General features: G+C 32.0%; 2 protein-coding genes across 2 annotated transcripts; both read right to left on the minus strand.

Annotated features, from left to right (window-relative positions):
• Nucleotides 1–370: 370 nt before the first annotated feature.
• LOC148234294 (mediator of RNA polymerase II transcription subunit 11-like) lies at nucleotides 371–1726 on the minus strand. The gene is made up of 2 exons (XM_088187621.1): nucleotides 1647–1726; nucleotides 371–1578 (listed from the first exon to the last, which is right to left on the minus strand). The coding sequence occupies exons 1-2, from the start codon at nucleotides 1720–1722 to the stop codon at nucleotides 1244–1246; spliced, it is 411 nt and encodes a 136-aa protein (XP_088043747.1). The 5' UTR covers nucleotides 1723–1726; the 3' UTR covers nucleotides 371–1243.
• Nucleotides 1727–3181: 1455 nt separating this feature from the next.
• LOC148234295 (mediator of RNA polymerase II transcription subunit 11-like) lies at nucleotides 3182–4224 on the minus strand. Its single transcript, XM_088187646.1, has 2 exons — nucleotides 4113–4224; nucleotides 3182–4044 (listed from the first exon to the last, which is right to left on the minus strand). The coding sequence occupies exons 1-2, from the start codon at nucleotides 4186–4188 to the stop codon at nucleotides 3866–3868; spliced, it is 255 nt and encodes an 84-aa protein (XP_088043772.1). The 5' UTR covers nucleotides 4189–4224; the 3' UTR covers nucleotides 3182–3865.
• Nucleotides 4225–14990: the final 10766 nt, after the last annotated feature.

The raw sequence follows: 14990 nt of genomic DNA on the forward strand, positions 1-14990 counted from the left end.
ATTACTTTGGAACACGGAAACGAGTCGTTTAGCGGATGATCTTGTTAAATTTACCTCAGCGAGCCCTGAACATATGAGCACTTCAATGGCTACGGCTAGTACTAGTGTGTTAATCCAATGTGCAACAGTTAAATTTCGCTCAGCCAGATGTACATTGGAGAGTAATAAATTATTTATTTCCTGAATTTCTCGTCTTTTATGTTTCTTCAAATAATAAACGATACGACAAAATAAAATAATTCTTAAAATATGATTGTAAGTCATTTATTATAAAATTATAAAAGTACACCAAAATACTTTAACACATCTCATGCGGGAGACGAGAATCACAGTCCTCAGTCCGCCAATCGTTGTATGCGGGAGACTGTGATTACAATTACCAAAATCTTTACCGCGGTAGCGGGAGACTGTGATCACAGTTCTGTTTATTATATTCTTTTATTTATGGTTTACAGTGACATCTGTGAGTTTTTGTTAAAAAAAATTTTTTACGAGTAGAATTCGAGACTGTCCTTGCCCTTACATGTGTTTAGGTCGAGATCGAAAATTATATTATTATATTTATGATTTACAGTGACATCTGTTAAATTTTCGTTAACTTTATTATACGAATATAATTCGGGTCTGTCCCCAATCCTACATGCGTAATTGCCACATGTGGCCAAGATAAAAAAAAATCCCGATCTTGTTTATATTTTTTATGCATATTCTTCGATCTTGTTTATATTTTTTATGCATATTCTTCGAACGTTTTCAGTTTACCTAATGCAAATAAATTAGTTTTCTTTTTGGTGAGTGTTTATATTTCTTCTTTTTTTTATCGTAAAGATTTAAAATGTTATTAATGATTTATATGCTGTCGCGACTAATTGCTCGCGCGACCCGAATACGCCCGCGTCACTCAGTAACTTACGCTCGATCGGCCCCGCATGAGATGTGTTAAATATAAAATAAATTAGAATAGATGTATAAATCTATTTGCAAATGTAAAAACGACAAGAGTAGTAAAAATATCATTTTAATGAAACACGTGCGTAAAAATGCATCTAAAAAACAGAGATTAATTGAGAAAATATAAATCAAATAGAGATTTTAATGTTGGCTTTATAAAGCTAAACAAATATTACATTAATAAGAGTCTTAAACTCGTTATTTTGTTTTACTCTAATGTAAAATTGACGTTTTGAACTCGTGCCATTTTTACTTTTGCAATAAATGTATGGATGGTATTCGCCAAAGACATCTAGATGTTTCCCGTTTGGGGGGGCTGGGACGAAGGTCCGGCGCTGCTGCTAGGGTTGGATCCGTTGGCAGCGGCCAAATGCGACGCCTTCACCCTTTCGAGATCGTTCACCCAAGACTTAACGTGCTCCAGCCGATGCCACGCCATCTGCAGCACCTTCTGACTGGCGTACCCAGATCCCTCGTGGGGCTGACCGGTAGACACTTGCGTCAGATAGTTTATTTGCTCGTTGAGTCTAGATTCGACATGGTTCAGCGTTTTTAAGAACTGATGAGTGTTGCCTTCGGCCTGTTTTTGACTAGACTTCTCCTTGCTCAGTTCGAGCAGCGCTTGGCCTGAAAACAATAGCGGATTTAGTCGGGATACGTTGGAAAATAATTTGAGCATATAAATAGCAACTTACCGGCGCTTTGGAGACATGTTATGATGTCTTTTTCGATTGAATCCAGTACCTGTATTCGCTCCATCGGGCCTGTCATCACATACGCAAGGTCCAAGAACTATATTATTCGACCATACCCCAAATAATTTATAATTCTAGAAATAAAGAGAAAAACTGTAATTATATGTTTTTAGTAATTTTAATTGGTGAATAAAATTGTTTAAATTTTTTGATATTATTTTAATCATCATGATTGTATAATTTAAATATTTTAGTGTTATTTATTTAACTGTCGAGAGACCAAAATATTTTTAATCGAGCGTAGAACAAGACTATGTTATTCCTTTTTGTCATTACTTTTTGACAGCAAGCATGCGCAGCTTCTCAAACGTTCGCAATAAAACACAATATATTTATTTTTTTACAAATAATAATATTAAAAAAACTGAGCTAACACGATGTAGGAAGATCTTTAGTGGTCTTTACGAATAATTCTATCGATGACTTTTACGGTTATGCTAATAAACGTTTTCATGTTCAATTACAGTTTTTTTTACTAAATCTACCGATAGGAGACTTATAAAATAATTTCGAAGGCATTGATTGTTGTTTCACTACTAAGAATATTTATGGATACATATATTATAGGCATTGAAAGCGATAATATTAATGAGCTCCATAAATATTCTGAATGACCACCGCTTTGTCGCCTGTAAGCCAGAATATTCATGAGTCATTTTGTATTAATTAGTAGTAGATCATTTTCGCCTTTTGTTCTGTTATAAAAATAAATACCGGTGATCGTTTGTTCTTGCTGCCTTAACTATCTGTGTTCAAATCTGTTGTACATAGCGACAGAAATGTAAATTTTTTTTTAATCAAAGAAGTGTAAAAAATAAAAAAATAGGTTCATCCACATAGCAAAAATCATCCGAAGGTGAAGATAGAGGACGTGAGCTCCAAACATGCTCCAATTTCGATATATAAAAAGTTTCCTGTAAAATAATATATATTTGTCATATTCTTTTATCAAAACAAAATGTTGATATCATACTTACATTATACGGATATTCCGTGCTTTCATTACACTCCTATGAATGTGACATATTTGATATGCACTATAATTAATGATAATTTGTTATTACTGCTTTTATAATAAATTATAATTTCAAATATAAATGTGAAAAGTACTTACTTCGTAATTGCATAAATTCTCGTCTGATTCCGATTAGAACATTTCAGTCATGTCTTCGTTATCCGAGAGAAATTCTACACCTTAAAATTCGAGATTTGATTCATCGGAATCATTATATCTTTCGGCCATCGCTATAAGTATTATTTGAACTAAAGTTAGTTTATATTAAAATTATTTAACGAAGTAAAAATATTAAATGTACTTGTTAGGCGCTGGAATAATATACTCTTCGACGAAACTCTCCCGATGCGTGCGTCAGAGCGTCAGGTCGTGAGGCACATTGCTTTCTCGCTTTGCCACACCCACTTGTGCATCTCGCTCGCACACGTACAACCGAATCGGTGCAAGAAAAAGGGGGATATATGGTTGTAAATCATTTATTATAAAATTATATTACAATTTTAAAAGTACACCAAAATACGTTTATTACAAAAAACATAAAATAAATTGGAGTAGTTATATAAATCTATTTGCAAATGGATAAACGACATGAGTTATGAATATCTATTTTTGAGTGAAGCATGTACATAGTTGCTTTACACAGAGGTCTATTGAGAAAATATGAATCAGAGATTTTAATTCAAAACAAATAAAGTCATAACTAAATATAAATAACATTATTTCGTTATTCGAAAATAATTGATAAAGTTCATGAAATACGTAGACGATAAAAATATACTTCTTAAAAATTAAACTATTATAGGATATTGTATTTATTTCAGTTTTTAATCCGTTTATTTTACGGTATAATCATATACAAATGAATATTTCTGATGTTGTTTATGTTCACTTTCGTATTTAAATCACTTTTAAAAATAAAATTAACTTTTAATTGGGTCGAAGCGGGCTAAACGTCAAACTACGAATGAGTATGTATGCGAGTAATGCAGTGATGCAACCAATAAAGGACGCTAAATCCCTATATTACCCATATATGTACCTAGATCGGTTAAGTTTTTTACAAAACATTTCGTGCGAATTTGTGGTAATAATTGGTATATATATATCAATAAATAAATGTATGGATAGAATTCGAGGAAGTCATTTAGCTGTCTCCTGCTTGGAGGTGCTGGGACGCAGGATCGGGACTGTCGCTAGGGTTGGATCCGTTGGCGGCAGCCAAATGTGACGTCAGCGTTTTCAGCGTTTTCAAGAACTGATGGGTGTTGCTTTCAGCTTGTTTCAGACTGGACTTCTCTTTGCTCAGTTCGAGCAGCGCTTGGCCTGAAAGCGATAGCGGATTTAGTCGGGATAATTCCGAAATTAATTTGAGCATATAAATAGCAACTCACGGGCGCTTTCGATACATGTTATGATGTCTTTTTCGATGGAATCCAATACTTGAATTCGCTCCAACGGAACTGTCATTACATACGCGAGGTACAAGAACGATATTATTCGACCATACCTAAACAATTTATAAATCCTAGAAGTTAATAGAAAAACTATAATTATATGTATAAAGTAACATTTATTGATGGTTAAAATCGTTTTAAAAAATTATATTATTAAAATCATTATGATTGTATTATTTTAGTGATATTTATTTAAATATGAATCAAATTATAAACTAATATTGTTTGTGTTATATATTATCTTTTTTAAAGTTTTCGCGAGTTTCGCGAGTTTCGCGAGTATAATTATTTTTGAAATCTCGGGATTGATCGTGATTTTCACTTACTTTCTTTCTATATTTCGGCTGCGATTTTCCAGCCATGATCAAGAATTATCCGTAACTGCCACTCTGGTCCTTGCTCTTGCCATATATACTCGTTTCAGTGGGGAAATTATTAATTATATTAATTAATTATTTATTTGCCCCGGATGAGTCATTTGTGTCTGTGCTATTGTGTTTGTTTAATTGTGTGGCAATTAGGTCGGTGACATTTTTATGTGATTTTTTTCGTAATGACAACAAAACCGGAAGCCAAGATTTTGATAATATGATACTATAATCTATTTTGTTCATAGCGGTATTTTTGTAAATTTTTATTTCAAGTGATTCTCGTTTTGTACGAAAAATAGGGTTTTTAATATTAGCTAAGGATTTTAATACTAAAATCAATTTTATGGTATTCTATGAAACTGTTGTCGGCCAAAGTAGAATTACTATTTTTTTATAGCATTTTTATGCTCATTATCTCGGTGTGCGATGCGTCTATTAGATTGTCCAATGTAAATTTTTTCACAACCTGCACACGAGATTTTATACACACTTTGGAAATCATATTTTAAATAACCTTTCCCATTTGGAAGCATTGAATCAATTTTACTTTTGGATTGGAAATTTTTTCTGATATCGTGCTTCATTAGGGTTATCGTGCTTCGTTAGGAGTAGCACCGTGTAAGCGCTTAGCGCCAGTCACTGGAGAAGCCAGTGTAACACTGGTATGCCAGCAGCTGGCAGCGCCAGCAGAACGAATATATTTGTTTTGCTGCCACGCTAGCTCCCCCTTCCATCACGCTACTGTACTGGCGCAAGGTGAGTAGCGTTTTTTCGCAGCAATAATTGTTTCAGTTGCTGGCACTGTGTAAATGGTAAGGCGTCAGTGGATTGGAATGCCAGTCGTCGCGTGCCAGTGACCCGCCAGTCAACTTCCAGCTGGCATGCCAGCAACTGGCAGCTTTAAAATCAGCCCTTATTTTACCTAGAGGCCATACAGATGTTCCGTTTTTTGGGATAAGAACTATTTCCGTGGTAATTTGCGTTTCTTAAAATATATTTTGATTAAATATTGACTGTCTGAATTATTATTTTTTATTAATTTTTAGTGTACCCAAATGAAAGATTTGTTTCATTATTTACGACATAAAAATATTAGTTATTTGTCATAACCCTTAATATCGACAAACAGCAAACAGCAAAGCAATGAATATGCTCACAACCGCGATGCTAATCTGGAAAATAATTGCATTTGCCTAATTGAATTTATACTGAAAAGAAGTTTTAGTGGTCTACCGTTTAATGAAAAGGAAATTATTATTAATAGTCCAAAACCCACATCCCATTTAAACATCAAATGTAAAACTAAAACATTCAAGAGACAATTCAATAGTGAAGTATATGAAAAAATTAAGTGGATTTGCTCACTTAGCAAAATTATTTTGTTGGCCATGTTTATTATTTTCTTAAGAGCTGAATGATGGGAATAAATTTGGATATAATGATTTAAACAATTTAAGTCAAGCTCGTAAAAGGCACGAATACTCTCAACCTCACATATGCGCTACTATACAATTAAAAAGATTTGGTAAAGAAAATCGTATCGAAGATTTTTTAGTGCTCAATTTATGGCAAATGTTGAATTATATAATAAGGAAGTTACTGCGAACATATGTATTATTTCTAATTTAATTGACGTGTTTTTTTATTTATTTAAACAAGAACTTTCTTTTTGAGGACATTCTGAAAATAATGATATAAATAGAGCCAACTATGTTGAATTATTGTATTTTCTAAGCGAATCAGACACATTATTAAAAAATCATTTAGACAATACTAATGTTTTTAAAGGAGTATCAAATTATATTCAAAATGACTTAATATCTTTGATTTCAAAAATATTGATACATGAGATACAAACTGAAATTCGTTTATCGACATTAATTTCTATAATTGTAGATGAATCTACAGATATCAGTCGTAAAGCACAGCTATCAACCATTTTTAGATATTAATTCATTATTAGGGAATGATATTATTCAAGAGAGATTTGTCGGACTTTTAATATGAGAGTATTAGTCAAAGTATTACATATATACTACGCTAGATAACCAAGCGTTTTCACGGCATGATTTTATTGCTTTTGACGTGGATTCTAAATGGGCCCCTTGAATTTGGCCATAAAAACGTTATTTAATCAAATACAATGAATCATAATGAAATGGAAATATTACAAAAACGACCACTGACTGGCCAACTTTTACATTCTCTTGAAAAATCGTGATGTAACAGCCCTGTAAAAAAAGAACTATTATAATTATAAACAATGGCGACATGCCATTACTGACCAATAAGGACGATGTACTTGGTGGTTAAAACAACTAATTAAATAGACGCCATGCGTGTAGCCAATGTTGGGGTTTTTGGTTTAACGCTGTACCGTTTTAGGCAAGCCTCACATATTTTTTAGCCGCTACTAGAAAACATTTTTAGACTTCGCGCTTTTTCGTGATATTATGTTATTGTTTTTTTAAGCATTTTGCGAAAATACATAATCTGTATTGAGAGATTTTTTACCGACTTTCAAATTATCATAAAGAGAAGAAACATTGTTAGAAGAAACTTTTGAAGATCATCTTTCCTAACTTTCTAGCGAATATGAGTAAGGTATTAATAATCACAGTGATTCTGAAAAAGTTTTTAGGCCAGAAGCCCACATAAGTGTAAGGCTACGTGTCATGCGTTTATCAGTCTTCAAAGATTCTTCAGAAGAAAATATGCGCGATGCGACATTGGATTGATCAGAATATGACCCCCAGAAGTGTCAACAATTTTAAAGGTGTGCCAGTTCATTGGTGATGATTCGTTCCAGACAATATTATAGGAGACAAACCGATATCGGGAGAAAAATTACATTAAATACGTAACTTCGGTTACTCGTGAAAATGGAGAGATGTTATATATGTCCCGGAATTCAAAAAATGGTTGCTTTACTATTAATTATGGCAATACTTAATAAAAAAATACCAATATAAAAAAATACCAATCCTAGAATGTAAGCTATATGTATAAATAATAATATAATAAGTTTTTACGCGTGTGTATCTCTATTGGAGGTGAGTGTACGTTTTTTATTGTAAATGTTAGTAGTTGAAAGAATTCTGTTTGTCTGTTACATTGTGCAAATATCTAACAAAATGTCAAAGTTGCACGGTTGGATGCCGTGCGACTATCACCGCGTATATTGACCGTAAAATGTTAAAAATGATTTACATATATACATTATATTTTTTTGGTACGGATTTAATTATTATGATTACACACATGTGGAATATGTTCATAAAAAACCTTTTCCCACCAATTTTCGCGATATTATGCAACAGACTTTTTGTTCACCATTTTATTTTTCATTAAATTTTCAATTTTAATTGGTAAAGGGTCTACTTTTTTAACTGTACAACGTTCGATTGATTGCTAGTATTAAGAAATAAGCTATATTTGTCGTTGGTGTCTAAGGATGTTAGAATCAATATATGTATAATAAAGGGGAAATAGTCCGACAGAATTACATTGTTTACTTTGCTTCGACTGATAAAGGTAAACAAGATTATTACTGGGATAATGTCTGAAGAAAGAAAATTATGAACTCCATTATAGATTGCTTTTGGTAGATCGCTTATTATAGCAATATCTAAAATATCTGCTACTCCACGATTAGAATAACATCATACTATAATAAAAATGAGTCAGGGCTCTAAAATGTATGTTTTTCCAATTAACCCTTGACATTTTCTTTAAAGAAAATATGTCTACTTTTAGGTTTATTTATTGAAATAGTAGTTTATTATCACAACATTTGATATTTTTTGCTGATAGATATTATAATAGCACAACTTGGAGATATAAAAAATGTACGGAATTCTGGTGAATGGGATTTTTTTAAACGCTCACGTAGCGTGAATTATATCTACATTTTTTCAGGAAACTGTTTAAAGATTTTCTTTAAATATTATTTTTAAACAACGTAGAACAACGTACGTGAGACAGTGATGCACAAACTTTTTCAGCAGGAGTGCAAATTAATTGATTTCAAATTATTGGCGGGACGCAAGGTTACCCTTGAGACCGAATTTCCTAAAAATAATTACGTGTTGTGTATCACTTAATCACAAATATTCCGTCCCGTTATGGTCACATGGAAATATGGTCAGCTAAGTTATTGATCGGTTGCACTCGTGAACCTTGTACTTTGACATTTGGCTATAACAAATTTTATATTGACCATCCTTGTTAAATTTAAAAAAAAACAGATTTATTACACAAAGTAAATATTCAGATGCATCAGATAAATTATGATAATATAAATAACGTTTTTATACATTATAATTTAAAGAATTAATAATTAACATCACAAAGTAATATTTAAACATATAGCCTAACTTTTCTTCAAAACGGATTTCTCGAAACAATATAAATTAAAACGCAATCAAACATCGTCTCGAAATCTAACGAAGTCGATAGCAACCCGATTTTTATATGTGTAAGCCAATGTCACGCAACAGCTGGCGAAGGCTTCCACCTTATTTCGGCAACTCCAACCTACAACATATAGCCTAACTTTTCTTCAAAACGGATTTCTCGAAACAATATAAATTAAAACGCAATCAAACATCGTCTCGAAATCTAACGAAGTCGATATCAACCCGATTTTTATATGTGTAAGCCAATGTCACGCAACAGCTGGCGAAGGCTTCCCCCTTATTTCGGCAACTCCAACCTACCCTACGCGAAATCGTTCAACCTCGCTACTTATCTTCCGGCGTTTGTAAGTCAAGTTCGAGGTCACCGTCAGAACCTTTTCCCCTCACCCTATTGTTTGGCCGTATATCATGCCAAGCGTCATTTTAAATCGTTACCGATATTATCATTATTCCACATATAGTATTAATAATTATGTACGTAAAACAATGTTTCTGTTGTATTTTTTTGCATAAGTTTTCATTTGCGATGAGGTAAACATCTTCAGACGCTAAATCAAGGTGTTTTTTTTCGCAGCATCCTTCTTTTATCTACGCAGAAATTCAATAGCCCAATGTGTTTCACATATTACAACTTTTATTGCAGACGTGAAAGAAGCGTGGACCCTAATGAAAACTGAAACAAAAAATATAATTGATAATATTGTAAACACCTTTTAATAATATCATATATGAAGACAAGTTGGTTTCAGACTTATATAGTATGTTCACTTATGATAACGATAGCTTTAATGGTTCCCAGAATGCTAGAAAAAAATAATATCATATTCGAAAACAGCGCATAACTTAAAACAATAATTCAATCTATGTAACAAAAATCTTTATTAAAAATTGCCAATAGAAAATAAAAACTGTTCATGCCAGAAAAAACTAACGATCACCTAAACGTAAAAATTAATTTTAAATAATGAATTCGATATATGTATCAAAATAATTTTTCTTAAAGCAAAAGTGTAATAGATTTTTTGAATATAAAATCGACCGTGTATAAAATATGAATGTGTAAGGCAAAATAATAGCATGACCAAATAAGAAGCAACATTATAAAAATTACATGTAGTCAAGTTTCAGGTTTAATTGGACTAAATTTTTCCATGGCCTGATTTTAAACTATTATATAAAAAAACGCAATTGATAAAATACATTAATGACCAATTGGTTGTTTTTTATGTCATTAGGGGTTTATCTTGCTTTTAAGCACTATTGATTTATCTGTCTACGTGAAAATCGTGCAACGACTTTTCATCACATAGTTATAAAGGTGATTCAACATCAATTTCATAACTTTAAAAAAAACACAAATTTTAGTATATCTTCGGATATTTTTTTATTAATCGAACATTATTTCATTAATTATGAAAAATAATTTCGATTAATTTTTTGTACACTTCGGGTAGTATCTCGGCTATAACTTGGTGGTTGTTGGTTTTTAGGTGCTCCAACGTTTCAGGTATATCGGCGTAGACATAGTAGCGTAACCCCACAAAAAAATCAACGGCGTTGACGTCATCAAAACGTGAAATAATGCAACCTGTGACATTTTCACGCAAAACATCCAACGGTGAATCCGATGTGAATCACTCCTCCCACATCAATATCTTAAATTTCGTGTCAAAAATAATCGGTCATCATGCGCCTATAGCGCTCACCGTTGACTATTACAGTCAAACCTTTAACGTATTCAAAAAAACAAGGCCCGCCTGGCCACAACGCACACCAGTCACTTTTTTGGCATGTAATGGTCTTTCGTGAATATGCGGCAATTTTGTTTATTAATATACCTAGAGGTGTAAATGTGCCACATCAGAGAATATTCTCGTCTGAACGGGCGCCACGATGATGCACAGGCCTTACCTATCTGCAACGCTTCCAGTCTCTTCAAATTTTTTCACTACGTTGCGAATTATTCGCTCAGTGAAACAAATAAATTGACCATAATCTTCCCGTAAATGTCGATACACAGTTCATACGGAATTATTTCTGTAATATAATTCAGCAATTTTAACGCGTTGAGCGGTGCTTAAGCGATCCGTTTCGTAAATGGGTTGTTGCAAACTAACATTTGACACTTTGAACACGCGTGATTATTGACAGCTGTCTGATTTACAGAGCTGCCGACATAATAAACTCGAATTGGATCAATCTGTACAAGTGGTAGTCTCCGGATGATGTATTGAATGATGGTTTGCAGAGGTGCAAATATATTTTCAGTCAAATCGATAAATAAATTTATTGCCGAACGACTAATCCCTGTATCGTATTGGTAAGACTGAAGTCATATAGATCATGTAGCTGAAGTATGGAATTGTTAAAAAAAAGTTTGTAATGAGGTAATGTTAATTAAAAAAACTAACACTGAAATCAGCACAAATAGTTTTAAGTATTGTTTATAGCAATTATTTAATATAAAATCATAAAATAATCAACTTCGCCTTGATAATTAAGTTGAATAAAGACGATTGTTTTGACGAATCCTGTTAAATTAATAAAGCATATATTGTATATATTATACACAAAACAACACTTTAAAAATACTGCTAATAAAGAACGTAGATTATTTTTACAAGCTTTAATACAGCAATATGTATTAGTTTATAATAAAAAATAAATGTTCGATATTACCCCTTAACTACCCTTAAAGTTGTTAAATTAACAAATAACATTATTGCTAGTCATTATTACATTCTGCTTTAAATCATAATTAACAATTGTAAATTATATATAAATATATACCTCGAATAATTGTGTACATAATTGTTACCAGAATGAAATTATTGCACATCTCATAAATCAATACTAAAGGTAGATTAATTCCTGACCTATTTACACCCCAGTGCGAGACCAGGGGCCATAGGGGTGACATCTAGACGTCAATACCTGCACAATGGCGAGTGAGATGGCTTCTAATTGGGAAGGTAATCTTAATAATACGATAAAACAACATTAATAATCGATTTTCTAACAAGATTTTTCTTATAGTCAATTTCAGCTATGCGCTCGTGATTCGCTTGGGCTAGGCGCAATTCTCATCAGGGCGTCCATATGTATGCGGCATCTGGCGTACATTGAGATGGTGTTCAGCTTGAGCTCCTGCCCCTGTTTGCCTTCTAGCAGCTTGTGTCCAATTCACCGCCATTTGTACCAAAATTAGATGAGTCACCGATTAAAATTTGCTTAGACAGCGAAGATCAATTTTTGCGTTCTAGTAAGAAGTGATCATTTCGGCGTATGTGAAGCTTCGAGCATCGATTCGCAGATCGACCTTTTAGAGGCTAATCTGCGGAGTATTTTTTCATCACGGGAACATAAAAAAACTGAACATGTTGTCACATCTCAAGAGAAAGTTTTACCACTGCACAAATTGCAACCTAAGTTTTAAGACATATGAACACTTTGATATCCATAAAAATCTATACCATTCATCCACGTACCGTAATCAGCGTAATGTATTTTGGAGTATGGAAATGCCAAATAGAGGAGAATCGTCTGATACATCGCCGGAAGAAGTGGATCAGCAAAATGTTATGAGCGACGAGTACGATCTTAGCGACGAGTCCAATCCAGAGGAGGATCCTGAGCAAAGTGATTATGACGATTATTACTACGACGAAGGGTCAGACTACGAAGAAAGCTTAAGAAAAGCAAAACGTAAATGCAACCGAACTAAGCAACGCATGTGCCGCAAAAATGGCTCGAAAACTTACAAATCGAGAAATCCAAAAGTAGCCTTTTGCTCCATATGCAAAAGTGGATTTACAACGGAGAAGTATTTGAAGATACATATGCATAAGCACAATGTCGTTGAAATGTCTTGTAAGATCTGTTACAAATCATTTAAAACTAATTCCGAATTGAAGGAGCATAATAAGTCGCATAAGGAAAAAAAGCCGTTCCTGTGCGGAACATGCGGAATGCGCTATAATCGTCAAGCTAAGCTGATTGAGCATTCTCGAGTCCACGCGAAAGAAAAGCCATTCATATGCTCGTACTGCGGGGAACAATTTGCTCAAGAGGGTAATCTGAAAACTCACACAATTAAACACGAAGGAGAAAAGTTCTTCTGTGGAAAGTGTGGCAAAGGTTACATTAAGAAATATCATATGTTATATCATAAACGTACCGTACACAAGAAGATGTAAACTTCTTTCAAGATATAAGCCGAGGATCATATCACACAGCAATTCGTTGAGATGGTTTTGTTGCAGTGGACTCGCACCGTTCCAGTCTAAATGCCGCTCTTACATCGTGTCCTGTTCGACGCGTAATATAATCTGAGACTTTGGTGAAAATAATAATACATAAATATCCAGTAAATCTGTTACAGTACAGTTTTCCCTACCCCATAAACCATAATCAATTGTTAGCATAAGTTAAACTAGGATAAATTTATATGCTGATTTCAGCTGCATCATTAGTTTTTCACCATTACTTTAAAAGTACAAAAAAAATTATAATTGTTCTACAATATTGCTTTATCAATATATTCAATAATTAACTTTGATTACAATTTTTTAATACTACCTTTTGCGTTTATAATTAATTGGAATTTGACTTTTGTTCTTTAGATTATGATAATAGATTTTTAAAATAGAAATTAAGATCTTTATAAAAATAGTTCTGATTGTGGTAAACATAATGATTTTTTTTGCTTTAGTCGATTTTAGTCATGACACGTAACTAATTGAGCATTATTCGTTGGGATTACACTTTTGGAATTACAATTTATTTTATATGAATTTTTGACTTAAAAGTACAAGTGTAGTTTTTTGTTAATAATGATTTTATTAAACGACAAACGATAGTTAACATTTTAGAATCGACTATAGCAAAAACAACTATTAAATAACATGTTAAGAAATAATTATAGGAAACAGTTTTAAAACTAGGTCATAATTTCACATATAATTCTATATGGTAAAAAATTGTAATCAATACTTATAGCTACGTGTCATATTTAACATATGCCAGCAAAAAACTAGCTACAGCAGCAGACAACATGCAGTAATACAATAGTAGAAATAATCATTGATGTATTTTGTTGAAAAAATGAAAAAAAATAATGAAAATTCTTAAAAAAGACAAAAAAAAACTAATAATACAGCTGAAAAAAGCGTGTAAGTTAACATATATAAATTAACATATAATATATATATATATATATATATATATATATATATATATATATATATATATATATATATATATATATATATATATATATATATTTATATATATTTATATATATTTATATATATTTATATATATTTATATATATTAATATATATTTATATATATCACGGTATCACGGTATCTTATTTTATGTGGTAAAAAAATCTTGATGTTCAGTGTGAAATTATGTAAAATCTTGATGTTCAGTGTAATACACTAAAACTTAAAAAATCATAAGTTACATTTAGATAAAAATCTTGATGTTCAGTGTAATTCACATATATGTAAACTTAAAAAAATCATAAGTTACATTAAAAAAAAAAATACTCGATGTTCATAAATCACGAATAAATGTAAAAAAGAACAAGTTACATTAAAATAAATAACCCTTTTTATAATAACCGTTTTTTATTGAATATATTAGAAAATACTTCAACTGTGAGATTTTTTCTATAAAATAACGTGTATTACTATTATTAGATAAAAGAGCATTCATCTTGACCTTTTAATTGTGAAGTCTGATATATCGACTTTTGCTACTTTGACGAGAATTACCAAATCCGACATCACATTTTTATTGGGCTGCCGTGAATTTACTTCAGTTAAATTGATATAAAACATAAAAACATAGTAATAAACATGACGCTCGTTCGCTCTGGATTCATATTTATATCAAAATCAATATAAAACAATATAAACTAATCTACATATAACCATTACTGTAGAAAGTCTATGTTCGCAGGATGCAAATATATTTACTGCAGATATTGCATTAAAATTTATGTTAGATAAATTATCGA

This window comes from Plectrocnemia conspersa, unplaced genomic scaffold, assembly GCF_051122295.1.
Source record: "Plectrocnemia conspersa isolate PC_06_02 unplaced genomic scaffold, ASM5112229v1 ptg000006l, whole genome shotgun sequence".
Taxonomy (NCBI): Eukaryota; Metazoa; Arthropoda; class Insecta; order Trichoptera; family Polycentropodidae; genus Plectrocnemia; species Plectrocnemia conspersa.

Bases quoted from the DNA above. Each gene is read 5' to 3' on its own strand.
- LOC148234294 (XM_088187621.1), bottom strand. From the start codon at position 1,722: ATGACAGGCCCGATGGAGCGAATACAGGTACTGGATTCAATCGAAAAA. The intron at 1,579-1,646 runs GTAAGTTGCTAT...TATTGTTTTCAG, and splicing joins AACATGTCTCCAAAGCGCCG to GCCAAGCGCTGCTCGAACTG.
- LOC148234295 (XM_088187646.1), bottom strand. From the start codon at position 4,188: ATGACAGTTCCGTTGGAGCGAATTCAAGTATTGGATTCCATCGAAAAA. The intron at 4,045-4,112 runs GTGAGTTGCTAT...TATCGCTTTCAG, and splicing joins AACATGTATCGAAAGCGCCC to GCCAAGCGCTGCTCGAACTG.